A 25,941-nucleotide genomic window follows, 5' to 3' on the forward strand; every position below is an offset into this window, starting at 1 on the left:
CAAACAAACAAAACCCAACAAAAGAATAAATAAAATACATTGGAAGCTGCAAAGCTTAACTACGCCAGGTTACGGCTCAAGACCGGGGTGTCTGGCTGGCTTGGGAAGCGGGCTGGCCTCTGTTGTAATGTGTTTCACACAACAAAGATAAAAAGATATCCAGAAAAATTCAAGCGTGCCCAGAAACCCAGCGTCTTTTGTTGAAGGGCTCCCCACGTCAGCATTAATTCTGCCACAGTGACACGGATGGGGGGTGCCAACCTCAAGGCGGCTTAGTGCTCAATTGGCTCTTATTTCTTACTAAAAGCTCAAAGTCCAGCCAATTTTTGTACAGAAAGTTGAACGTCAAAAATTCTAAAAAGTAGTAAATGTCCAAACTGATTTTGGGAAAAAAAATAATACTTTGGCATTCTGAATAATAGCATAATACATTTTAAAACATTACCCTATTATCCAGTTTTATATTCAGAATATGAAATCACTTTTTACAGTCCTCAAAACTGACAAATTTCACGAAGAGTTAAATCTCCTTGAACCGATGGCACAGGGCTACCACTCCCCACCCCCAACCCACCCCACCCCCAACACACACACACACACACACACACACACACACACACACACACACACAAAACCATAAAGCTCACCATACGAAGTATGTGCTTTTTCTATGTATTTATTACAGGTACAACAGAGGTCTTCATAAATAGTTGCATAAAATGTTAAAGCCACAACATTGCACATGATATGAAATAAAACCAAAAAAACCCCAATGAGTGCATTTACAGTATTTTCATCTGACTGTGTACTGCTCAACAATCTGATTTGACCGCTTGGGGAGTGGGGCAGGACCCAACCCGATGTCCTGGTGGATGGGCAGAGCCCTCTGACCCCCCAGGGAAGCCCGGGCGGGGCGGCGGGTGGGGGGTGAGAGGGGTGGCGGGTGGGGAAAGGTCAGACCGAAGGCAGGACCAGTCTTATATACAAGTAAGGCCTACATTTCATCAGAGCAAAACAATTCATTCTATTTTTATGCAAAAGTTTGAGGTTGAATGCGCGGTGGTTCAGAAGCCTCGTCTGGCGTCCCAGGGAGACACGCACAGATCGGGCGGCTGGGCAAGCCCGGAGCCGGTGGGCGCCGCCGCAGCGCGTCTTTCCCAGGCGGCCCGTCTCTGCTGTGTTCCTTGACCAGCGTGAACCCAGGCATTTCGTTTCCTTAAATAAATCTTGGGAAACGTTAAATTTGCAAAATTCTATTCGTGTTCGTTTAAAAAAGTTTCTTTTCATTTTTTGCAGAAACCTGAATAAAAGACTGTGATGCAGCGACGCCGCCCCCGCTCGCAGAGCGCGCGAGAAGGTCCTCCGCTGCCCACCGCCGCAGCCCGCACACCCGCACTCGGGGTGCAGAGTCACACGATGAACGTCAGCAGCTGAGCAGTTATGTTGGTTTGTGTTTCTCTTCGAAATTCAAATTAACAGCTGATTGGCAGGTGAAAGAGAATGAGAAAGGACTTCACGACAGGTCAAACCCTAGGCAGAAGTCTGCTCTGTAAGAAGTTTTTAACGCTACGAAGAGGTCGAACATCATTCTGGTGTTTGCGCCGCTCGATGAAGGAAGTCAGTCTGGACGTGTCCAGGACGCCCGCGCCCCTGCCGCTGCCGTGGCCCGCCTGCAGCCACTGCTCCTGGAGGGCCAGCGCAGCCGAGGGACGCTTGGCAGGGTCCTCCTGCAGGAGGAAGCACACGAAATCCTTGGCCTTCTGGCTCACTCCTTTAAAGTAGTCATCTGGGAAACTAAAGTCTAGTCGGCAAATGTTCAGGCAGGTCTCTTCCACGCTGTCGTCCAGGAAGGGGGACACGCCGCTAAGAAGGACATAGGTGAGCACTCCCACACTCCATGTGTCCGAGGTCAGAGAGACTGGGTTCCCAAGGATGATTTCGGGGGCTGCAAATTCGGGGTTCCCCAGTAACTGGTGGATGTAGTAGGTCGTGTTGAGTTGGACAGCATCTCCAAAGTCAGCCAGTTTAATTGTTGGCTTGGCTAAACTCTGATCCACCAGGATGTTTTCGGGCTAGAAGATAGGAGAAGGCCAGTCATTTTCATCCACCCCAAGCTTAAGCTTACGCGCGAGGCTCACCAGGAATCTCTGAGGTCGACTGGAACAGACTGCTCACGTGCAAAACAGAACCAAACTCTCAGCACGCCGGCCCACGGAAGCCGGGCCAAGCACCAAGGGCGGAGCCGATGCCCAGACTTGGCTCCGACTCCCCTCTGGAGGTTGGTGGAAAGCAGCATTTCAACAGGCCGCTTGGTGAAGCTGGGTCTCACTCACTGCCTCCCAGCACCCACAGCAATCCTTTCTCCCCGTTCCGCAGCTCGCTACCACTGAACCAGCCCCACAGCAGCCCAGCCAAACTCACACAGCTTTCTGAACTCCCCGGAAGTGTCTGAAGATCTCCTGTCGCTGGAAGCAACCTCTTGACAACCGAGACTGGAAATCAGTGCCCCCATCTCCCGCCCTGGTCAGACACGCTCCCTCTGGCCCCGGAAACCCACTGACCTTTAGGTCCAGGTGTGCTATCCTGCAGTTGTGAAGGTATCGGACGGCTTCCAGAACCTCCCCCAGATACGCCCTGATGTTCCCTTCGGTGAGGTTTCCCCATCGCACCACGCAGTCCAGGAGGCGCCCCTGGTCAGCCCTGTGGAGGTAGGAAGGAGTGCCGCCGTCATTATGTGCCAGTTCACTTTAGAGAGCGTTCTCATCTAACACGAAATAAACGCGCCGTCTGTGCCCCACTGTTAACGTTCCATCCGTGTTTCAGGACTGGTCCTCCACCTGAAGGCACACTGGGATCGAGAGGGTGACTTCCTGTGAATATCTGTGCAGACGCCCGTGGGGAACAAGGCAGCTCAACCCTTAGAGGGAGCCGGGAGGCTGCCTGCTCAGCTGGCTCCACTCAAACCCTGCCTCCCAGATGTGAGAAAGCGACGGCAGTGCCAGGCACACAGCAGATGCTCTGTGGGTATCTGCTGAAAGAAGGAGTGAAGTGGTACCACCTCCCCGAGTCTTAGTTTCGTCATCTGTAAAATGGGTGATGGAAAGCTGAACGAGATACTGTAAGAGGCAGATGATAAGGCAACACAGTAAGTGCATCACATCACGATGGTCTCAAGTCTTCCTACTATGAATTTGCTTTAAATATTTAAAAAACACACAGAGCTGCCCATGTGCCGGGGTCTAAACACCTTCTATCAATTAATTTAATCCACATGACAACTCTCTGGGAAGAATGTTTTATTGTCCTCATTTTATGGGTGAGGAAACTGAGGCACAGAGAAGTTACATGACTTTCTCAAGGTCACACAGCTCGTAAGTGAAGGCTGAAATTGCAAGGAGATGGCCTGGCTCAGCCTCTCTGAACTGGTCTATGCTGCCTTCTTGTTTCCAAAACAGAAACTTATAGGATAATCAGCTACTAGTCTGGTGATGGGGAGTAATCAAGAAGTTGGTAGTCAGTTATTTGTTATGAAAAGAAATCCTATTAACAGTATGGTGAGGCCAAACCATTTAGTTTTCCAGTGAGAAGAAATGATGGCTGAATACACTGACAATTTTAAAGCAGAAACACAGGCCTTGTTTTGTAGGTTTTTTATGAGGACTCCAGATAATTCTTGTTAAAAATCCTCAGGGAAGGTGGGCAATATTGGTAGTTATCAAGCTTCTAGAGCCAGAGAGGACCCTCCCAGGTACTGAGGGCCCACTGGGGCCAGGTCTCTGCTTGGATATCACTTTAGCCCAACAATCATCCACAGTAGCTGAGATTGTACAGGATCCCCGGGCTGAGAAGTGAGCCCCGGGTGACGGAGTCAGTGAGAGGTGGAGCGGGAACCCACAACCAGGCCCTGCGTCCAGGGACATGCCCTGTGCACACGCTCATCAGCCTCGGGGAGGGCCTGCCATCCTCCCTTCCGTGCCTGACAGGTTTGCTGCCCCAGGGAGGCTGTAGCTGGGCAGCCCTGGGTGGGCAGACCCTCCTGAAACAGCCCCTCCCCCCGGGAGCCTGCCTGCGGCAGCCTTGCCCGATAAAGGCTGTGGGGTGGAGGCACTTACGAGTCTTTAAGAACACAAGAAACAGAAGATCAGACAGTCCCTGCGTGAGGGGTCTTGAAGCCCAAGCCCCACTGTCACCATGCAAGTGTCCCTACGTGGGACCATGGGTGGTCCTCCCTGGCCTACCCTTTTCACTTAGGAATGATCAAAAGCCTACAAAATGGTACAAAAGGTTTTGCTTTTTCCAGTGGAAAAGAAGTTGTAAATCCAAGTAAATGTGTGAATTGAGTCCCCCTAAAAAGGAGCAATAAGAATTCAAAGAAAGCTGAATGCCGAGATGTTTCCCCGATTCCGGAATGTTCTAAGGGCGGCACTGACACTTTGGGCCCCAGGGTTCTCCGTGAGGGCTGCCCTGTGCCCTGCAGGATGGTGAGCAGCACCCCCGGCCTCCGCCCTCTAGATGCCAGCAGCACCCCCACCCTGAGCTGTGATGCCAAAAAGCCTCCACACGTAGCCAATGGCCCCTGGGGGGCACAACTGCCCCGAGTGGAGGACTACTGCTCTTGGGTTTCACACTCTTTCTCTTTACATGACTGAACCGTATGCTGGGGTGGCCCACTGGGCCGAGTAAGACCTTGGGGACCAGCGGGGGCTGCTGTGGTTGGAGGCCACGCCTGTCCAGGGGGCGATCTCTCGGTGAGGGTCATCTCCCCACCCGCCCTTCTCGTCCAGCCTCCTTCGGTGGGCAGGAGCTCTGAGGGGCTGAGGCGCCTGCCCAAGCACCTGACAGAGCAGGTTTCAGCGAGGCCGCCCCAAGCGCCCACCAGGGGCAGGTGTCTTCAGAGGCCTGGCCTTTTGGGACCTTGGGGACCACATGGCATCTCCAGGTTGGCTGAGACCCAGTGGGAGCTTGGGTAGTGATGTTAGGCTTCTTGCCCGCTTGTTGGACGGCACGTGCTAAAAACTTCTACATTTACTGGAAAGCCCTAAATCTGTGGTCTCTAATAGCAGACATACGAGGTGGATGTTTCAATAAAAAAATGCATTGCCGTAAAAGACACACTGCCATTAATCCCCCTCAAAATACTCCCCCTCACTTCTACACTTATTCCATTGTTCTTGCCACTTTCTGAAGCAGTGCTGGAAGTCCCCTTTTGTGTCTTTAGTTGCGCAGTCATGGCTGCCTCCATGTCCTGAATCACTTTGACTTTGGGGAACAGGCAGAAGTCACATGGTGCCAGATCTGGTGAATAAGGTGGATGAGGACACACCGTCATGTTTGTGTATGACAGAAATTGCCATACCAGAGCAATGTGTGAGCTATGTGCTATATACCATGATGAAGAATGAAGACACTCACGCAAGAGGACTTCCAGAACTGCTTCAGAAAGTGGCATGAATGATGGGATAAGTGTGTTCGAAGTGAGGGGCAGTATTTTGAAGTGGATTAATGGCAATGTGTCTTTTATTGTAATAAATATTTTTTACTTAAGCATTCACTGTATTTTGTGATCACACCTTGTATGTTTTAGAAGTTCTGTGAATCCTAAAGTCCCGATTCCCATCGTCCTTAGGGAACAAACAGCAATAAACCGCCTGAAGGTGGGGCTGTGGGTCACAAAGAGGGGAGGAGAGTCAGTGTGTACGCACATTTCTAAAACGAGGACGTAGCTGGTGGGGGTCTCAAAGGTGTCCAGGAGGCCAACAAGGAGTGGGTGCTGGACATTCTGCAGGACTCCAAGCTCGTGGGTGACCTGATCACGCTTCATCAATTTCTTGTTCACAAACTTAGTGGCCACTGTCCGTTTGGTTCCTTTCTGATCACATTTCTTAACGACAGAGAACCTGCCCCTGGAAAATAGGTCGAGAAGGTAATTTTCAGAGGACTCTGAGAGTGTTGCAGAGAAAGGCTCTGCTAACCTAAGTGGGCTGGGGGAGGGGCAGCCTCTCCTGCCTGCGGACCAGGCCTGCCCACAGGCCCTGCTCTCCCTGGACTCCGAGCCGGGGCTGTGGCCCCACGATGGCCCCGGGGAAGCCTGGCCGTGTCCGAGCCGCTCAGCCGTGAGGCTGTCTCCTCCTCCAGGCAGGCTCCACTTCCTCGCACTGGTCTAAGCAGGTGACTTGACTCCCTCTGACCTCTGAATGTGGCAGAAGTGACTTCATGAGAGTCAGCAGGCAGTTTCCACTTTTGTTCGCGTGTGAAGAAGCTGGGGAGGGACTCCTCGGGGCCTCCTGGTCACCCACGCCCCCCCTTCTGAACGGGTGTTGGCTGCCGCCACTGCCTGCCTGCCCCAGGATGGTGTGGGGCAGGTCACTCACAGCTAGTTCACGGTCCCTGGGGCTGCACCCCATGGACTACACCTGAAACCCCAGCTACATCTCGACTTGCTCTGGACAACAGTCTTGGACCTCAACTTTGAGCCTGCTGCCATAATGGGACAAGACGGTGGGGGGCTGGGGAATGTGGTGAAGAGAAAGACATCTGCGGGTGAGTTCAGGCTGTGAGGGGTCAAGGTGGCCACACTGCTTTGCTAGTCCTCCCGCGGGAAGGTGGCGTCTACCTCTCCTCCCTTGAATCTGGGCTGGCCGGGAGCTGGTTCTGACTCGCAGAGTGCAGAGGGAGCATGGTTGTTGATTTCTGAGGCTGGGCCTTAAGAGGCCTTGCAGCTTCTGTTTTTGCTCTCTTGGAATGCTTCCGCCATAACGTGAGGAAGCCCCGGGGCTCAGCGTCCCAGGCGGGGCTGAGGACACGTGGGTGAGACGTGGGTGTCCCGTGAGAGGCCGACAGAAAAGCTAACACCCCAGTCAGTCACAGGTTGTGTGATGTGATAAATCACTGCTGCTCTGAGACACAATTGGTGCCTTGTGCCGTGATGATACGTGACAACGATGCCAGGCTGATCCATGCAGGTGGGTGAACAGGTCCCTGGAGCCGCCACCCAGTGTGGCAGCCCTATGCAAGAGGCTGCTACTGGGGGAGTTTCTTGGAAAGCTTTTCAAAAGAGACACTCAGCTGTCATGCTAAATTTGACTTTATTGCCACATGAGATACGGGAGGGCAGTCAGAAGAGGCCTGAGGGCACTGCCCCTCCTGGAGAGAAACAGCCCCTCTCTGTCGGAACCCTCTCTGTTTGTGCACGGGTCCCCTGAGAATTCCCCTAAAGCTCCACGTACAGCTGGGGTCTGAAGGACACATTCAGCCTTCTTTAACTGGGACTCCACGGGAGAATGAAGTCCTACAGGAAATGAAGTGAGTGACCCTCCCCTGAATTCCACCACGCCTGGGACACGGCTGGCACAGAGCAGGAGGCAAGCCATTACAACGGATGGCTTACGGCTCTGGGTCTTAATTCTCTCGGAACCTGAGCTGAAAATGTCTGCTACATCCTGGATGCTGAGCAATGAAAGGCAATCACTGGTTACATTGCAAATAGGACGTCCTAACTGCTGGTAAACGCACGGGCTCTTACAGTGAGTTGCGTCTTACACGCTGCCCTCCCAGAAGAGGCTCTGGGTCGTAGGTCGTACCTGCCAAGCTCAGCCACTTCGCTGTAGAAGGAGTCAAAGTTGTCTTTCCAGGTCACCACGACCCCGTCACTCCCTGGACCTGCAAGAAGAGCAGCGTCCCTTGAGCCTGGACTAGGAGGCGCTTCTTGGGGAAGGAACGCATGGACCTGCGAGGCCCCAGTGGCAGCCGCACGCGCTGCCGAGCATCTGCAATGTCACCATGAGGAGGACATGCTGCATGTGTGAAACACACGTTGCGTGTTGGGGCTCAGCATGAAGGACAGACGGCTTCACGTGACAGAAATAAACACACACCTCCTCTTCCGCTATTTCCCCACTTGCATCTCCAGGGTATCGGTCTATCTCCCTAAACTCCCTTAGCTTTACCAGGGATTTATTTAAAAAGAAAATCACCTGTATAATTTCTGTGACATCTTTTTAAAATTAGAATTTGATGATTCTTTACTCTCAGATTCAAGACTTTCTTTTTTTGTGGCATGATCCAAAAATCAGAATACTTCCTTTCTTTGATTTAATGAGGTTCAAACAAATGTAAGATTAAGATACGTAGGATAAAAGTTCTGAAACAATTCTGTTTATTAGCTACACACAGGGCGTCCCCAAACTCAATTCACCTTGCAGTTCAATTTTTTTATTTTCACTCTTGGAAGGGGCTTCCCTATGTCTGGAACAGCTGCAGGATCAATGAGAAATCGCAGCTCCCCCACCCCCCGCATAGCCGGCAGCCGCAAAACGGTAGTTGGAGATCAATCAATACACGTTGCTTACTGAGCAGCCACGTGTGTCAAGTACCACTACAGGAACTTCGAAAAGGCTTAAGATACGGGTTCTGCCTCCAGGAGCTCAACGTTTAGTGGAGGAGGGGGAACAAGGCCCTGCCAGGCAGTGGAGACAGCAAGGGCTTCAGACCAGGGTGATGCGGGTCCCACAGGGTCGCCCTGTGCTCGTGGAAGGACAGGAGGCCACGCCCTCCAGGAGGGCTGTCGTTAGGGTCTGAGACAGGCAGAGCCTCACAGGCCTCCCCTTTCACCCGTATTCCACGAGACCGACTTAGACTAGATTCTCTCAGAGCCCAAGTGGCAACTGGAGAATCAGATCAAAGAGAAGCTAGATACAAGAGTGTGTTTTGAGAAGCACAGCATGCACCTTGTTCCAGCCCAGAGGCTCAGCGCCAGGTGGCCGTGGTCAGAAGCCCACGCTAGGCCCCTCCCCCGATCTCATGAGAAGTCACCCGCCCTGGGGAGGTCCCAGACTGGGGGCTGCCGCTTGAAGCTCTTGTTTGGAAGGCCCATGGGTCAAGTGTAGGGGGGGACTCTGGACTTGAGGTTCCTGGGAGATGGACCCCACAGCTCTGGGGTGCAGCTCACCTAGAACCCTCAGACTGGCCGCAGAGGAGGCTGAACCCATGTCGTTCACAGCGATGCACGTGTAGACGCCGTCGTCCTCCAAGGTCACGCCAACGATCTTCAGAGCGGCCTCTCCTAAGTCACTGCCACACAGGTGAGAACACCCTGGGTCAGAAAGGCCCAGCTGTCCCTGCTGCCACCCCACGCTCTTTCCTGCGGGGTCACAGGAAAGCAGGAGCTCGGATACCAACGAGGAATTTCAAGTGGAATTTTAATTTGAGTTACACACCCAGGTACGAGATGTTCCCTTGTGGGAAGCGTCCCAGTGTGAAAGGCACCCACGGGACTCAGTCATGTCAGCAGTCATGGGGGACTCCCTCACCTGTAGGAGATGCTGTAGTGACCGTCGCTGTTCAAGGTGTTGTGTTCAGGGCCCTTCCAGGTGATGGAGGCCTTGGGGCGGCCGCAAACTCGACATCTAAGAACAACGGTCTCCCCTGTCTCACATGTGACCTCACTCAAGGGAATGACGAATTCTGGGGGAACTGCATGAGAAAGGAGTCAGTAACACTGGTCCCCCAAGCTCCCCTCCCATGTGGGCCCACCCACGCTTCCCTCTCAAACAAACGGGACCTCAGCTGCTGGCCGAGCCCAGAGCTCCACAGAACACCCATTTCCACAGTGTTCTGAGACACGCCCCCAGACCCATAACCGTAGGACTAGAAGGAAGAGGTAACAGCACTCACCATCACAAATGTAGTTGGGACTGAGAAGCTGAAATGGAAAAAGCACACATGTGTGAACCCAAAACATGGCCTGTTTTGAGGGATGTTAATTTCATCTAGGGCTACACTTATCGTTGGAAGATGCAAAGAAATACAACTTGGTTTGCCTGGCTTTCATTCACAATTGACCACACTTTCACTCTTTTAAATGTACTTCCTGTCCTATGAATTTGGGTTCTCTTCCTACCCATGCAAACAGAAAGGCTGCTTAAACGCAGAGATGTCCATTTTTCTCGGCCTATGGACTGAGTCCAACTGTCTCTGGGTCCCTTCCTTCTGCAGAATGGCAGGTATCCTGACCCAAGGTCCCCAGATTCCTTTTCGGAGTTATTTTCTTTTTCTCCAGGCAACACCCTGATCAGAAAGGAGTAAAGCCGGCTGGAGCCAGTGGTTTGCTAGAGCCAGCGGGCCTGGGTCTCGGCATGGTCACTTCCCCTGTGGTGTGAGGCGGGCGCTGCAGGAAGTCGGAGCCATGGCTGCTTTCCTTCCTGTCTGCTTCTGGGAACCTAGACTCTGCTTCTCCTGGGAACCTAACGGTGTTCCGGTCAGTCAGGCGTGTACCTGGTGAGGTGTCCACAGGTCTACCTGGTTCCTTAGAACACACATGTCCCTGTGCCGCTAGCACCGTCCCTGCGAGCCCTCTTCATAACCCTGGAGGTTCTGCTCCCAGGCAGAGGGAGGCGCGTGGCGGGAGGCAGAGCTCTGCTAAGCAAGCCCAGACCCCAGGTCTGCGGAGTGTGCCACCCCCACTCCTCCAGGGCCAGCACCAGCCCCTGCTGCCACCCCACGAGGAGGACACCGGCCCCGAAGACACCGGTCCTCACCTTCACAGATACCTTGTTGCTGAGTCCTTCCCGGGATCTCCGATAACCGTTCTCCAGCTTGCCTTCCCTTTTGCCGTCTTTATCTTTTTTCTCAGATTTTTTCCTTAAACGGAGTGCTGTGTGCCAAGATGTTGACTTCCTAGAGGGATGTTAACACATGGTTAGTATTCTGCTTTTCCAGTGTTCAGGAATTGATTCTTGAAAGCATTAGAGAAAAGCTGACTGACTAACGCAGATAAAGGACGACGGAGAAAACACAGCGATCCCTGCTGACACCACTTCCCTGCGATGCGTAACAACCAGGGCATAAAACCAACACTTTGCTAAATCAAATTTTAAGGATGAAAGTGTAAGGTGTCTGTGATGGTTAATTTTATGTCTCGACTTGACCGGGCCATTGGCTGCTCAGCTATTTGGTCAGACATGATTCTGGGTGTTTCTGGATGAGACTAACATTTTACTCGGTACAGTAAAGCCTATTACTATTTTTTTTTTTTTTTTTTAGCTAAGCCATCCTGCTACCTATTGGCAGCTTAGCGGCAGCTCAGCTTGGGCCGGGCATTGAACCGCTGTTGCTCAGAGCTCACACTCTTGAGCAAGCTCTTAACCAACTGAGCCACTTGGCCGGCCCCCTATTACTCTTCACACAGTGGTGGGCCTCATCCAATCAGCTGGAGGCCTGAGTAGAACACAAAGACCTGCTTTTTGGGCAAGAGGGAAATCTCCAGCAGAGTGGCTTCAGACTTCTTTGCACCATCAGCTCTCCCGGGTCTCCAGCCCGCTGGTCCACAGTGGATTTGGACTTACCAGCCTCCATAAATGCACGAACCAATTCCTTATCATAAACCACTCTGTCTCTCTCTCTCCACACACACACCCTCCCCCCACTGTTGATTCTATTTCTCTGGACAGCCCCAATACAGGGCCTAAGAATATTTTTGGAGGAAACAAAGTATAAAATGGGATTCTTGAATAATGTACTAGAATAAAATATTTCCGTGTCTCAAGGAGAAACAGGGCAAGGAATGGAATGTAGGCATTCTGTAGCTGGAGCTCAAGCCCAGCCTCCCCGGGGGGTGGGGGTGAGGCCACACGCGCACGCGCCGAGCCCAGAGGCACAGCCTGCCTTGCAAACCCAGCCAAGGCCACGGCCAAGACTGAAGAGGACCACGATCACCGTCAGTGCCTATGGGTCTGGGTTTTTGGGCTAAAATCTTTAGAAGCTTCAAATATCACAGAGTCCTGCAAAGCTTCCACTTCCAGAAGCCATGTGGCTGGCCTCTACCACAGCTGGAGAGACTCGGGGAAGGGAAGTTTTAGAATCTGCCACCTGACTTCAGTTTTCTTTAAAATATTTAATGAAGCAATATTGGTTTCAAGTTTCTTAACTGCATAATCTTCCACTATACAGAAGACACCTTGTATCTTTACCTGCTGCAGCTTACAGAATGAGTATCTTTACTGATGTACCCCAATAAGGAGCTGGGGTTCCTTAAGTCCTCAACCCCCAAACACCCAGGGACTAAAATGTTATCATGGTCTACCTAGTGGCTTGAAAAAGCTGTGTGTTTCCAAGTGAAGGTAATTAAAGGAACCCGCAGAACAAGCCTGAGATGGAAAGCCGCCCATCTTCACTTTGGGGTTCCACCTTGTGCTTGGATGTGAACTCGCACTAACAGACAAGAGTGCTGCTTTCCCTCAGCGGGCCTCGGCCTCCCGCTGCGGCCTTTACGCCTCATTTGCACTCGGGCCCCTCTCTCCTGGCCGCCCCTGGGCAACTAACTCACTTGAGGGTCCCGTCAGGGTTCTCCATGATGACTGCGCTGGTGTGCCCCAGGACGAAGCCTGGAATCCAGCCCTCGGCTGCGGGGCACTGGTCGGTGGCGGCTCGGAACACCAGGAACATGTGCTGTTGGTTGCTGGCCAGAATCTGAACGACCTCTCCTTGACAGACGCTGATCTCATCCTCCTTCACTGCCGTGTAATCGTGTGTCACCAACATGGTGGAGATGTTGCTACTGCTGCTACTTTCACTCTGTAGAGGGACAGATGGAAAGAAAAAAGGCAGAGGGGAACTGAGATGAGATCTGATAACATGAGCTCGCTTGTCAGCGTGCGCCGTGACGTGACAACCCAGAGCAGGGCTCACCACACAGATGGGGGGCACTCGGCAGCAATCCTCCACATTCCTTAGTTAACTGTGCTTTTAAAGGAACTGAAAACCAGTGTTGCTCTAGAAATTTGGGAGCAATCTAAAAAAAAATCAGTGCAATGACGACACTTTACATTTGGAAGCTTCTGTTTTAGTCCCATCTCCTTGCATCTTTGAGGCGACGGCTCAGTCCTCGTGTTCAGGCCATGTTGGGTTATTCCTATGTGACAGTGATGTTCCCCTGACTCCCATGCTCCTTTAAAAGTGTTATTAAAGAGCAGCAAAGAGGAGCTCTTCAGCTCCCTGACAGATTCGATCATGGAGGAGGAGCCCCCAAATCGGCCAGATAAAAAACGTTCATCCAGAACGCATATTCCAGGATTCCGCCAAGTTGCTGTCACACCTAATAATCCCCACCTCTTTTTTCCCTTCTAAAAGGTGATTACCTAAAAAGTAAGTCAGCTACTCTTCTGCTCTTAGGGATAGCTATTCCGCCTCCTTTACGGGGCCATGGCGGACCCTCTTATAAGCTTGCACGATTCAAGTGTCCCAAAGACGCTGTTGCCAAGGGAACGCATCACTGAAGATCTTCGAACAGTACTGGCTCCGAGACAGCTTTGGGACCAGACCCTCGCAGGGGAAAGCCTACCCACACTTGTCCTGCAGCCCCGGTGGTACCCAATCTCTGTGGGTCACTACTGCGTTTTCAGTGTCCAGCAGTGACTGACATGCAGCAGACACTCAACACCTGTTCAGTCACTCAGTCAGTGAGGCAAGGTTGCGAAAGTAAAACAAAGGGCAGTTCTTAAGGCCACCTACCCGGGCCCACAAGCTGGGTGGCATAAGCTGGCGAGTAGAAGAAACACCAATGGCAGTATCTGTCCCAAGCTGTCCTTTACCAAGTGGCCCCTTTGTTCCAGGGGAGGAGGAGGCTGAGCCCACTGCCCAATCCTGAGCTACATCTTGCCCGATCCCGTCTACCAACAGTCGGGATGTGGGTCTGGTGTCAGGCGCCCTGCTCCGGTTAGCTTGTCCCCAAGAGGCCTCCACCAACGATGCTGTCTGGATGTTCACGGATCCCCAGGACTCTGGTGACGTCAGCCTCTGCTGGGCTCTCGGATGCCTGAGATGGGTGCTGCGTCGGTATAGATGTGACCGTCAGACACCCCTGCCACATGCCTGTGGGCCCTGGGCTGCTGAGCTGGTGCCAGGGCACACTGGAGCAGATGGCTGACCGCTGTCAACAAGCCAGTGCACTGGGAATCCAAAGGCCAGGCTGAGTCTAGCCCCGCGGTGGGAGCGCTAAACTAAGCACACTCGAGTGCAGTGCCCCACTCCCGTCTCGGCTGAGGAGGTGGCTGTCGGTTGCTGCCCCTCACGGATGCCCACGCTGCTCCTGTCAGGCTCTGGGCTGTGCAGACTCGTTTATAGTTTCATCCTTTCAGTATGTACTTTCGTATTCTGACTTACAGAGCAACACCCCATAGTTCTGAGATTAAAAAGCCAAATTTGCTAGAAAACATACACAAAAATCAACTTCTGTGGCACAGCCGCTTTCAGCAATGAAGCGTACCATGATTTCAGTATTTTGCCACAATAATAATAGCTATTAGTCTTCTCTGAAGACCTCCTATGTCCCAGGCTAAGAATTAGGTATTTGAAATCTATCTCATTTAACGCTCACCATGGCCTTGCCAGTGGGCACAATTATCACGCTCTCAGAGTGGGGGGTTAGGGACTGCATGGGCCATGTGGCCTCTAGGAGGAAGGCTGCACTTGTACTGCTGCCTGGATGGATGGGTACAGGGAGGCTGTGTGTCCACATTTGGGGGCTGGCGTAGTCGCTGTCTGGATTGATCCACATCCACTCCACTCCTGCTCTTGGCAGAACTTTCCAGAAGTGCCCATATAAAGGAGGAAGAAGGACCTGGGTCGTGGGTTAGGCACAGCTGCTTGGCTGTGACCGCAGACAGCTCTGCGGAAGTGGTCAGAGGAAGGAGGCCACTGCTGACCCGCCAGGGAAATAAAATGGCCCAAGTGGGCGGGAGCAGGGCAGGGCGGCAGTTCCTTTTAACTGAACTACTTCAGAGTCCAGAGGCCAAATTGCCATCTGAGGCCTCTAGTGGTCTTCTCAGGCCTCTACGGCCGTTCTGTGAGGCATTACTGACTCATAAAAACACTGGTAATTTCCCTTTCCAGGTGACCTGCTACACATGAAAAAGTAAGAGACAGAAGAGGTAACTTGTGCAACCTACAATTCGCCAGAACATGTGCCACACGTGACCGTGCCTTTGTCTCCGAGTGAACATCCCGGGAGGGAGCCAGGCGGGGGCGTTATGTGTGTGCGCTCATGGGCGCCCAGAGACCACACAGGCTCCTGCGCTGGGGCAGCTGGGTGTTCGCTCTGAAACACTCTGAAAACTCCGCGAGTGCTTCGGGGTCGCAGCTGGGAGGCAGGCCTGCTGCACACTGAGCATTCAACTGGGTTCTGGCAGGCAGTGTCACTGGGCCCCCTCTGCATCTTTTCCTCTGGCTGAAACTGCGTTCTGACGCCCACTACATACCTAATGAAGAGGCCACGCTACTGCGCAGGACACAGTAAGGCACCCATAGCACGGATTCTGGCGACGGCCACTGCAGAGGAGGCCTGCCCGACTATTGGCTTTTGAGAATGAGGCTCAACGGTAAATAAATGTACCAAGATCCATTTGCTAATTTCTTCCTTAATTAAATACAGAATTTAGCGAAGTACATAACAAAACATAGTAGGTAAGAAAGGATAAGGCCAAGTCAACCCAAACAAGGCATTGACAGAAGTCCACGAGAGAGAGACAGAGAGACATGCAAAAGCCAGATTTGTTTTATAAAGAGAGACACAGACCCTTTTAGGGAAATGTATTTAAAAATTTATAAAGCCATCAAACATACACTCATGAGAACAGTTGTATTCCCTCACGCATGCCTTCAGGAAGGTTATGGGTCGGGCCCTCTACCGTGTAGGAAACAGGTGGATAGGAGAGTTGAGGGGGCCACAAAATGGGGGAAAACCCACCACAGCGACCCTTCTGCTTGAGAACATTGGTGGCAGGCAAAATGAGCGTGAGGATGCCCGGAGATCCGCAGCCCACACTGCGCCCCCTGCTGGACAGAACGCGGACACGCTCCCAGCCGCCGGCAGGAGCCCATCTCCACAGGCCCTAAAGCAGTCTCTTCCAGAGTGCAACTTTGGGGGGGAGCAAATATTTCCACTGGAGAGATTCCTTCCCCCCATTCTGTCAGCTTAGTTTGCTTTGAGTTGCTGTTGGAAGGTTTCTTGAGGGATTTTTTTTTTTTCAGCAGATGAGTCAAAAATGCTGCAAAGATAATTTAAGGTATAAAAGAGCACGACCAAGCGATGAGCAAAAAGCTTATAAAGTGTAGGTTTCCATTTAAATAGGAGGTAGGCAGCAGAGACACTGACCCCTCTAAAAAAATGTGTGTGAGGAAGGCAAGGGCAAAAAGAAAGTTCCAAGATAGTCCGCTGGTTGGAAAACGGAAAAGACTTAAAGAGGCTGCGTTCAGAAGGTTAATGACCGGCTTTCTCGTATTAAGGAGACACAAACAAAGCAAGGAGCGAGTTAGTAGAGATGAGAGCAGCGCCGTCCCGGAGCAGAGGGGTTAGGAGGCGTTCGTCCAGGCCTGCGGGTGGCGGACGCACACACAGAGCCACACGGCTCTACTTGGTCAGCGCACAGGCAGGACGGAGTTGATTACTGCGGCGCAGCAGGAAAGCCGAGAGTTAGTAGGAGACAGCGGCGGCGACGCGAGGTTTAGAAGAGCTGGCGGGACAGAGGCAGTGGGGCGGGCGGGCGGAGGCTGCCGGGCGTTCTTACCCCATTGCTCTGGGTGGACTGCACGGACTGCTCGCTGGCCGAGGAGCACGTGCTCATGCGGTCCGTGTCCTTGCCGGGGGCTGCGTGGCGGTGCGCCTGCCGTTGGAGGGAGTCACTGTCCCCCGGGAAGGTGAAGGAGCCTGGCCGGCTGGCAGGGGAGGCGGGGATGGAGCTCCAGAAGGAGCCCCCCTTCTGCAGGGGGCTGCTGGGAGGAAAGGGCTCCTTGCTGAACGGAGAGGGGAACGCGGAGGAGAGAGGCGAGTTCAGAGGCGAGACGGCCCCGGGTCGAGGCTTGCCCAGGGGCAGGGAGCCCAGGCTGCTCCGCGAGCGGCCCTCCTCCGGGGGGGCCCGCGCCTCCTTGGCGTTTCCATCCTGGCCGGCTCCTGCGGCGTTCCCAGTCAGCTTCCTGGGGCTCTCCATCACCTTCATCTTGGGGATCTGCTCCGCTTCTCTCTCAGGACCTTCGGGCTGGCTGCTGGGGGGCTGCCTGCCAGGCTGGCTGGGGCTGGCCTCCAGGCTGAGGCTGCTGCTGGGAGGAGGCAGTGAAGGGCCGGGAGTGGACATACCTGACATCTTGTCTGCCTCTGCTTGGCTGGAGGCTGCAGAGGAGACCAGCACGGGGGAGTGGTGTCGGACAGGCTGCGGGATCCGGGAGGGTCTGCTTCTGCTGGAGCCGGGGAGGCCACTGCAGCTGCTGGGGCCACTGCTGTGGTTGCTGCTGCTGCTGCCACTGGGGGCCCCTCCGCTGCTGCCGCCCCCGCCCCCGCCGCCCCCACTGTGGTTCCTCTGATATTCGATTGGTGATGTCAAGGCTGTAAACAAAGACACAGTGGAAGAGGTTCAGTCTGGCCGCCAAGAAAAGTATCGTTTTGGGGGCAAAGGAAAAGGAACGTGGCGTAGTGCAAAGGGAATGCCAGACGTGAATCCATCCCCCCTCAAATCAGAGGGTAACCCACAGCTTCTGGTCCTCTTGACCTATCAACACCCACCTGGAGGCAGAAGACGACCCCATATCCATAAGTAAAGGCAAAGGAAAAGGTCTCCAGTGCTACCATCGTTTATGAAGGAGTCAATGGACTGGAAAGTGGGTGCGTGTGAGTGGGTGAGGGGCAGGGGAAGGCCAGAAACACGGTGTGAATGCGGACAAGTGTGGGGGAGACTAACTGCACAGTCAGATCATATGGTCACTCTCGTGGAGAAGACATTGCCCCTGAGGTGTTTTGCACCGTATGGTATTATTATTGTTTTGTATTATTATTGTATTGTTCCTCTATCCTCACTCGTCATAGAAGCTGAGAAGGCAAAAACTATGTCTTGTTTTTGAATGCAGGAGACAGGTGTGGCGGTGTACTGCAATCAAACATAAATTTTAAAGTGGCATTTGAGAATGTTCCCAACACCTGTGGCCAATTCCATCTGCTGCCTCAGTTCTTCCGCATTCCTGTCCTAGGACAGGGCTCAGGCACACACATGCCGTAAGACCACGTGGGGCAGGATAGAGCAGGATAGCGGTAAGGGGACACGTGCCTGAGAGCCAGCCAGTCTGCTCATAACCCTGCTTCTGCCACTGACAATCTGCGGGATTTGGGGAAAATTACTAATCCACTCTGTGCCTCAGTTTTCTCATCTGTAAAATGGGAATACAAGGAGTACCTGCCACACAGAGCCGCTGTGAAGACGGAATGACGCAATATGCGGACAATGCTTAGAACGGTGCCTGACACACAGTAAGTCCTGTCAAGATTATTCGTATGCAGTAGGAGAGAGAAGAGAAACAGAAAAGTGTACAGTCGGGACAAAAAACACATGCCCAGTAACAGAACACACTTACCATTTAAAAAGTTGCGCTGGTTTTCTAAAATTTGGTTGATTTCATGGATCCATGTTTGCCGGACACTTGGACTGGATGAATGTAAAATGAAGGTCTCCGCCATGTCACCCGTCCTCGATGTCAGAGCAAATTTACAGGGATCATTTTCCACATTTTCCTCTAGGCAAAGGCAACTCACCTAAAAAAAATTAATGCATTATTCCCAACGACCAAGAAGTGAAGCAACCCCAGTGCCCATCAATGGATGAATGCATGAACACAATGTGGTCTATATACACAGTGGAATATTAGCCAGCCTTAAAGAGGAAGGACATTCTGACACACGCCACAACATGGATGAATTTGGAGGATTTTATGCTAAGAGAAAGAAGCCAGTCATAAAAAGATAAACACTATTATGATTTCACTTAGACGAGGTCCCTGGAGTAGTCAAATTCAGAGAGACAGAAAGTAGAGTGGTAGCTGCCCGGGCTGGGGAGAGGGAACGGGTAGCCAGTGTTTAATGAGTATGGAGTTTCAGTTCTGCAGCATGATGAGTCCTGGAGAGGGATGCTGGTGATGGGGGCATAGCAATGTGAATATATTAGCCTTAATGCCACTGAGCTGTACACTTAAAAATGGTTAACACGGTACATTTTATGTTGTGTGTATATTACCAAATAAAGCACATTTATTCCCACCGGTCAGCTGCAAAGTAAAGTTCATCTGATGTCAAAATTGAAACAACCACGTTTTGCTACATGGGGATCACCTACTAGCTTAAACAATTAACTAGAAATGTGGGCCTAGGATTGCTTGTTTTCAAAACTCCTATACAACCACCCAGTGTGTATCACTTCTCCAGGAAGAAAATGCCACCATTTAAAAAAGGCTTGAATATTACTATAACATGTGTTAGGAAGTTCCGTGTAACATGCCACATAAAATATGTAAAATAATTTCCTGAAACAGAATATGTAAATTAGTGTATAAAGAGAAATTCTATGGTGATGGAGCTATTTTCTGTCAAGAGACTTAGGAAAAGAATGGGTGATGGATGGGTGTGCAGTGCTGACCACGGAGGGGCCTCAAATGGCCCGGCCTTCCTGCCCTAACGCCTCCCCAGGTGCTGGTGGGCAGAAGACCATCCCCAGCCCAAAGCGGGAGGACACATGGGGGCTGCTGGAGGTGGCTTGCAGGTGCCCAAGTGGAAAGCTGGGTGGAAGAGGGTAGTGTCCCACATGTGTGCTGAGGGCTCAGAGTGTAGGAGAGGTTCGCTGTCCCTGATGAGGGCCCTGCCAGCTCAGGGCCAGAGGCCCTAACACAAGGAAGCATGTCTCCCTTCTGAGCTCCGGACCTGCAGAGCTGCGAGGAGGGAAGAACTGGGGGTGGGGGCAGGGCAGGGAGAGCCGGCGGCATCTCCCAGGGACCATCGGCCTCCTTTGCTTTTCTCTATCTCATCCTTGGTTTGTCCCCTTATAGAACTCAGAGACATTTGCAATTATTTTATTTGTCTTTCTTTTCCACCAGAGAGCAAGCTACGCCGGGGCCCAGACAGCCAGTCTCATCCGTGCCTGCAGCTCCATGCCTTGCACCGAGTGCGCGCTCTGTCCGTGTTGTACGGAGGACAGAGTAAGATGCAGGGTCAGCTGTGTGCTCTGGTCAGGGCCATGCTCCAACTCTGTGCCTCTAACCTGAGACAAGGTGTACGTGGTCCCAGAGAAGGTAGAGCACAAAAACCAACCCAGAGAAATCTTCATTATGGTAAAAATGAATGGCTGTGGTCACAGAGAAACATGTGTAAGACGGCAGCCACTGCAGAATAGACAACAGACGGATGCAGTGAATTTAAAGGTTCTGAAATGTATTAGAAAATTCTCCAAATATTTAATAAACAAAGGATCGGGACATGTCGTCATTAGAAAGGCAACATTCCATCAACATGACGGGCACATGAATTAGTCCATAAGAAAACAGGCAAACACTCATTACCTTGATGCTGTTCTTGAACAGGAAGCCTGGCATGGAGAAGCCCTTTTTCTTATCAAGCGGCTCGCTGAAAATGACGATCTGCTCGAAGAGGAAGACCCGCCTCTCTTTGCAGCGAGGCAGGAGCCCCGCGTCCTGGTCCGTGACCAAGAACGTGTCTTGTAAGAGCAGCTTGCCCTGGGCCACAATTTTACCCTGAAACAAGGAAAGGGGGGCAAAGGAAGAGGAGAAAAAAACATTGCCTTCTAAGTTAAGATACATGACGTTCTGTTTTCTTTAGCTTTCCTCCCACAAATTAATATATTTCTATTAATTTATAGAGCTTACAATTTTTCTTTTATCATCATGAGTCCTTAGCCCCAAAGAGAAGTTATCTAAATAAAACTCTTGCCAACCTTTGTATAAATCACTGGCCTCAGCTACAATCAAAGACCGAAAGTGGACGTTAAGTATCTAGTTCACACGGGAAGAGCGGCTCTCGAGGCGTGGGCCCTGGGCCTGGGCACCAGCATTCCCCGGCAGAAGCCAAGCAGAGGCAGGAACCTGTGTTTTCAGAAGCCCTCCGGGGGATTCCGTGTGTGTTTGAGAACCACAGCAAAAGAACTTCAAACCCCAATCTCTAGCAAAAGAGTGGGCAAGAAAAGTAAAAACTTCTTCCCTTTCCTTCCTCAACAGTCACAAAAAGATGCTGGTTTTGAGTATCTGGAGGACACTAATAGATAACAGGTAATATGAGTCATCTGGCCACTCACAGCAAAGTTTGTTAGACTAAGGATGAACAGTGACCCGAGGTCAGGCTGCCAGGGGTGATAGGGGTGACAGACGGACAGGGGCCGTCTTCCCGCTGCCTGCCGGGAAGGGAGCTCTGTTCTGACGGCAGCACAGGGCCCAGGAGACAAAGCAGAGCCCTGCCTGTTTCCGCCACGAGGCGCAGGGCTCTGAGCAGAGAAAGGTTCCAAAAAAGCAAAGCAAAGGCACCCGAGAGGAGCTGGAAGAATATATCAATCAGGTTGAGGTAAAGTGAGAGAAGACAGAAAACCAGGCAAAAAGGATCAGCTTTCTACATGTGGAGATAAACAACCCAGCACAAGGTGAAGTCATGGGAGCCAGAGGAGCAAGTTTAAAGCCGCATTACGTCGAATCCTTGCAGCCGCCCGACGTTCATCATGTCGTTGCAGCGCTTTGGCACTACGCACATGACCTCCACAGCTCTCTGGGGGGAGAGAAAGCAGCCAGTGGTCAGCTACACCTCTCTGTTCACTTCCTCTCCCTCCCGTCCTCCAGGTGCAGAGGGCACAGCCAGGTGGTGCCAGGCGGTGCAGACACCCTCCAGCACCCACTGCCATCACCCGGCCCAGGATAGACCCCTCCAGGGACAGGCTGCTTTGGAGGCATGTGGGGCCAGCCTGGGGGAGAGCCGGGCAGCCCAGCGGGTGGAAGTACCTCGAGTTCCGAGGTGTCCAGACTAGCCTTCTTGGAGTACTTGAGGAAGTCCTGCAAGGCAAATGGGGAGAAGCATGAGCAGGAGGATGGTCACGCAGCAGCTCGGCTTCCGCTCGCCCCTGCCGGGCGCCAAGCTCTGGGCCGAGCACTTCTTTCTATTTTCTCATTTTAGTTTCCTCCCAGTAACACAAGGAAATGGTGTCCTTATGTAGATTTCAAGCTGCGGGAGAGCAAAGTCAGACCAAATCTATTTGAGCCGGCAACGGTTCCTGTTTCACTCCAGCACAAGCTCTGGTCGTTCTTTATAAATCCAGGTTCTAACTCATATACGAAGGAATCGCCACAAATTTAAACAGTCACTTTCATCATGGAAAACTGTGTGATTTCGCCTCTAGTTGTGCTGAGGAATTTAAACCAATCAAGGGCTGCTGTTGAGCCGACAGAGAGGAATAGGCAGGGATTAAAACTTTAATTTTATCTGAGGCTCCAAGATTAGAAAATATGTAAAGGCATTCGTAATCAAAGAATGGTGGTGGGGAAAATAAGTTCACGTTACCGGACATTTGGATTCAGAACTGGATGTAAATGAAAAATCCAGAACAGTGTAAGGTGTCTTGCTAAATTAAAAAATAAAACCTTTCCAAAATATTTAAAGTCAGAAATAACAAGACTGCTTTACATTTTTGTACAGAAAAGGTTCCCCTCCCCTGCCGCCCTCCCCTGCCCCTCCCATGGACTGATCCTTGCACCAAACAAGCGCCTGATGGCACAGCCTCACCTTCAGTAACAGCTGGTATTTCATAACTCTCTGTACGGGCTTGATTAGCAAATCCGTGAGCTGCAGCCTGTGGCCAAGACGCTGCTTTAGGTCCTGTGGTTTCAAAGGAGAAAAAAAAGACCTTATATGTTGTCTTTTAAAGGGGGTAATTTTTTAATCTTTGTAATTGTCAGAAATGCTAACTACACCACGAGAGAAGCCATACTGCACAAAAATTAACTACTGTATACTATTTCTCAGAATGTCCAAGTTTTACACTATAACCTTTCTGAGCTGTTTTTCAAAATAGTCTTTTATGCTTATTTAAAGATCTTCTTTCAATGGCTTTCTTTTGTTCATACAAATATTTTTGTTTTAGGCTAAATATTTGGATCATGACTTATTCTGAATTTGTAATGAGGCTTACGTTTAAAACTGATTTAAAACACACCCTTATTTTCACAAAGACCCCTGTCTTCCAAATGCTAAGGGATATAATCATAGACTGAATTCATACTCATTTCTCCAATTAATAGGAAAGAGGCTAATTTCCTGAGGATTCCTGAGAAACAAATCATATTTAAAGTTTTGGAAACCAATTGTAACAAAAGATTCAGAAATACTTCATTTCTATTGTAGCTCTTACCTCAAAAAAGGTATCAATGTATTCTGAGACAATATGCTCAGACTTTGGTTTATTTTGACAATAAACTATGTACATATGCAACCTTCTCTCCTAGGAATGAAAGAGGCAAGAGATGGGTTAGAACAAGCGGAGGTTCCATGGGAACGTAAGAGCACATGTACATTTTAATTTTAGCACATTCATAAGGACGTATTCTTAAAACAAAACTGTACAGTTTAGGCTTTTGGGAGCACCTTCCAGCTTCACGACGCAGATCAGAATTCTGCCACCCGGCTCCAAAAACCATCCTTCACCACCGTTCCCTCGATATGACAGCCCTCCCCCCACCTGGCAAATACCAGGGGCAGTGAAAGGACGCAGCTCTTAATATTAAAGGAAGAATCACTCCCACCTTTCAAGCCCTGCCCAAGGTTTTAGGAAGCCTGGCTGTTTTTATAAGGAAAGGAAAAGCTCTTTAGTCTCAATACTGAAGGCGGGAAAAAGGAGATAGTGAACCATTGTGAATTTAGTGACTCTCCAAGTGTGGTGTCACACCCCTGGGATCCCTGAGGTCTTATAGAGGATCCATTAGTTCAAAACTATTTTCAAAATCACACTCAGATATTTGTCCTTTTCAGTGTGCTGATGTGCAAAACCAGTGGTGGGTTAAAATATTGGTGGCATCTCGGCACATAGTCGTCACCACCACACATTCGCAGTAAAAAGAATGCCAGTTTCACCTCAGAATGTCACTGATGAAGTCATGAAAATACATTTTATTAGAAGTAAATCACGGGGTATGCATCCTTTTAACATTCTTGTGACACAATGGAGGTCCTCAGAACGCTTCTGCTGAACGCAATCGTTGTGTCAAGTGAAGCACCTTGTGCGCGAGCTGTGAGCTGACCCTACGGCTGCTTTTGTGGACCGCCATGCTGACGTGAAAGAACCATGGGCACAAGCTGTAATTAATGTACACTTAGGACTTGGGTATCTGACAGACATTTTCTTAAACACGAACAAAATGAGCCTGTTGTTTCAAGGCAGACAACTGGCAGGGTCTGTTAATAATGAAAATTCAAGCTTTCAAGCAAAAAAGTAGAACTTTGGAAAACATGTATCTGCTACCAGGAACTGGACAATACTTAAAGACATCTGAGGAGATGAGTGGTATTATTAATAAATCTCATTGTTTGATATTGTGTAATGAAATGTTCCAACATCTGGAAGGTCCATCTAAATCAATATTGTCCAACCAATCAATGCCTGATGTCACCAGCTGGTGTGTGGGCACAGGACAGTCCAATGGCTTTTATTGTACGTAAGAGCAAGGGAGAACTTCACCAATGGGCTCTCAGGTTCCATGTTGCAACTAACCTTTATGAAATTATCGTCTGTTGAGTTTTGGTGTAGCATCTAAGAAAATTATATTTACCTGAAAAGGTTATAAAAATACTCATCTTTTTCTAACTATATATATGGGAGGATGGGTTGTTTCATATATTTTAACTTAAAAAAAGTCAGGATAGATTTAATACATAAGCAGATATGAAAATCCATCCGTCTTCTATTAAGCCAGACATTAAAGAGATTCGCAAAAATATAACTGCTGTCGCTATTTTTAAAAAAATACAGTTTTTCCTGAAAAACCCTTTAATGTCAGCACAGTACTTTAGATATACAAATGTATTTAGCTGCGACATTAAACCCACTGCACATTGAGGTATATATCACCACCTCCAGCAGACCTTTGTTTGCCCACGGGCATCCCCAGACATGGTCCTGCTTCGGGTCTGGCTGTGGTTCTCTTGTGACGACTCTGTACTGTTGCGAGCTACCTGGCCAGAGGGGCCAGGTGACCGGGAAAGCAGGTCACATGTGGAAGGGCAAGATGACACTTTAATTCCAACTGGCTTACCCTGCACAGTTTGGTCTCATTCTTAACATACTCACTTTTGTAAACTGGGAGCTTGCCTTTGGTCTGACAAACCAATTACTAAACATGACAGTATCAGAACAGAATGTAAACAACACTCTTGTACTTACATGTTTCACAAAAAGAGATCCTAGTTTTTCCGGATCTTCAAGGCACTTCTCCAACTCTCCTAAAAAAAAGCTAAAACAAGAGGAGAAATATTAGAACCATTTCCAATCTGGCGGCCTAATTTTAGACTGAAGTTTATATTTTCAAAGTGGTCTGTTTTGACACGAGCTGTTAGGAAGTGTAAAGTATATACTTAACAAATGAAATGTACACAGCAAACATTGTGTTATGACAGAAAGCAAAAAAGAGACACACAGTTTAAAAAGACAAGGCGGAATGACAGCATCCCTTAACTGGCAACTTTCCCTCCTCTGTACAATTAACATTCTGGTCTCGTTTTTGAAATGACATGAGCAACCATAGCCTGGCTAAATACTGAGAGAAAAATAAATGTTTCAGAGCAATTTTTATTTCCAAACACTTGGTCCTTACACCTATGAGCTTCACATTCTAAGATAATTTTTAAGAGGCTCAAATTGGATAATACCGTATAAAATACCGAATATGTTACCTGTGACAGTTCCATAGCTTTCTTACATATTATCAAAGTCTATTTTTAGGTTACAAACATTAACTTCCATTAAGATCAAAATTGGGTATGACCACAGAAATAACATAGCTGTAGCCAACTCTTCTTCATCTCCTGGGCTGTAGATGTCTTTAAGATGGACGCCTACCTTGTTATCACTTACATATATTGATGTTTATGCTTGG

At 50.3% G+C, this 25,941-nt stretch overlaps 1 protein-coding gene across 7 annotated transcripts in view; it reads right to left on the reverse strand.

Moving 5' to 3' along the window:
- Positions 1–660: 660 nt before the first annotated feature.
- The window catches only part of TRIO (trio Rho guanine nucleotide exchange factor), a 322,427-nt gene continuing 297,146 nt past the window's right edge, over positions 661–25,941 (reverse strand). For 4 of the 7 annotated variants that reach the window (XM_019646200.1, XM_019646201.1, XM_019646197.1 and 1 more), the window contains 17 exons: positions 25,230–25,299; positions 23,205–23,294; positions 22,580–22,672; positions 21,802–21,852; positions 21,494–21,571; positions 20,362–20,553; positions 18,391–18,568; positions 16,560–17,371; positions 12,323–12,570; positions 10,536–10,674; positions 9,673–9,700; positions 9,309–9,471; positions 8,948–9,069; positions 7,581–7,659; positions 5,703–5,903; positions 2,562–2,700; positions 661–2,072 (listed from right to left, as the gene is read on the reverse strand). In XM_019646200.1, the coding sequence (XP_019501745.1) occupies positions 1,524–2,072; positions 2,562–2,700; positions 5,703–5,903; positions 7,581–7,659; positions 8,948–9,069; positions 9,309–9,471; positions 9,673–9,700; positions 10,536–10,674; positions 12,323–12,570; positions 16,560–17,371; positions 18,391–18,568; positions 20,362–20,553; positions 21,494–21,571; positions 21,802–21,852; positions 22,580–22,672; positions 23,205–23,294; positions 25,230–25,299 (3,232 nt within the window). In that variant the 3' untranslated portion in view covers positions 661–1,523. Of the gene's footprint in view, positions 2,073–2,561; positions 2,701–5,702; positions 5,904–7,580; positions 7,660–8,947; positions 9,070–9,308; positions 9,472–9,672; positions 9,701–10,535; positions 10,675–12,322; positions 12,571–15,525; positions 16,041–16,559; positions 17,372–18,390; positions 18,569–20,361; positions 20,554–21,493; positions 21,572–21,801; positions 21,853–22,579; positions 22,673–23,204; positions 23,295–25,229; positions 25,300–25,941 lie in introns of those variants that run through there. The other 3 variants (XM_019646198.1, XM_019646203.1, XM_019646202.1) reach the window with 3 other exon arrangements.

The sequence above is a fragment of the Hipposideros armiger genome, unplaced genomic scaffold (assembly GCF_001890085.2).
Source record: "Hipposideros armiger isolate ML-2016 unplaced genomic scaffold, ASM189008v1 scaffold_98, whole genome shotgun sequence".
Lineage (NCBI taxonomy): Eukaryota > Metazoa > Chordata > Mammalia > Chiroptera > Hipposideridae > Hipposideros > Hipposideros armiger.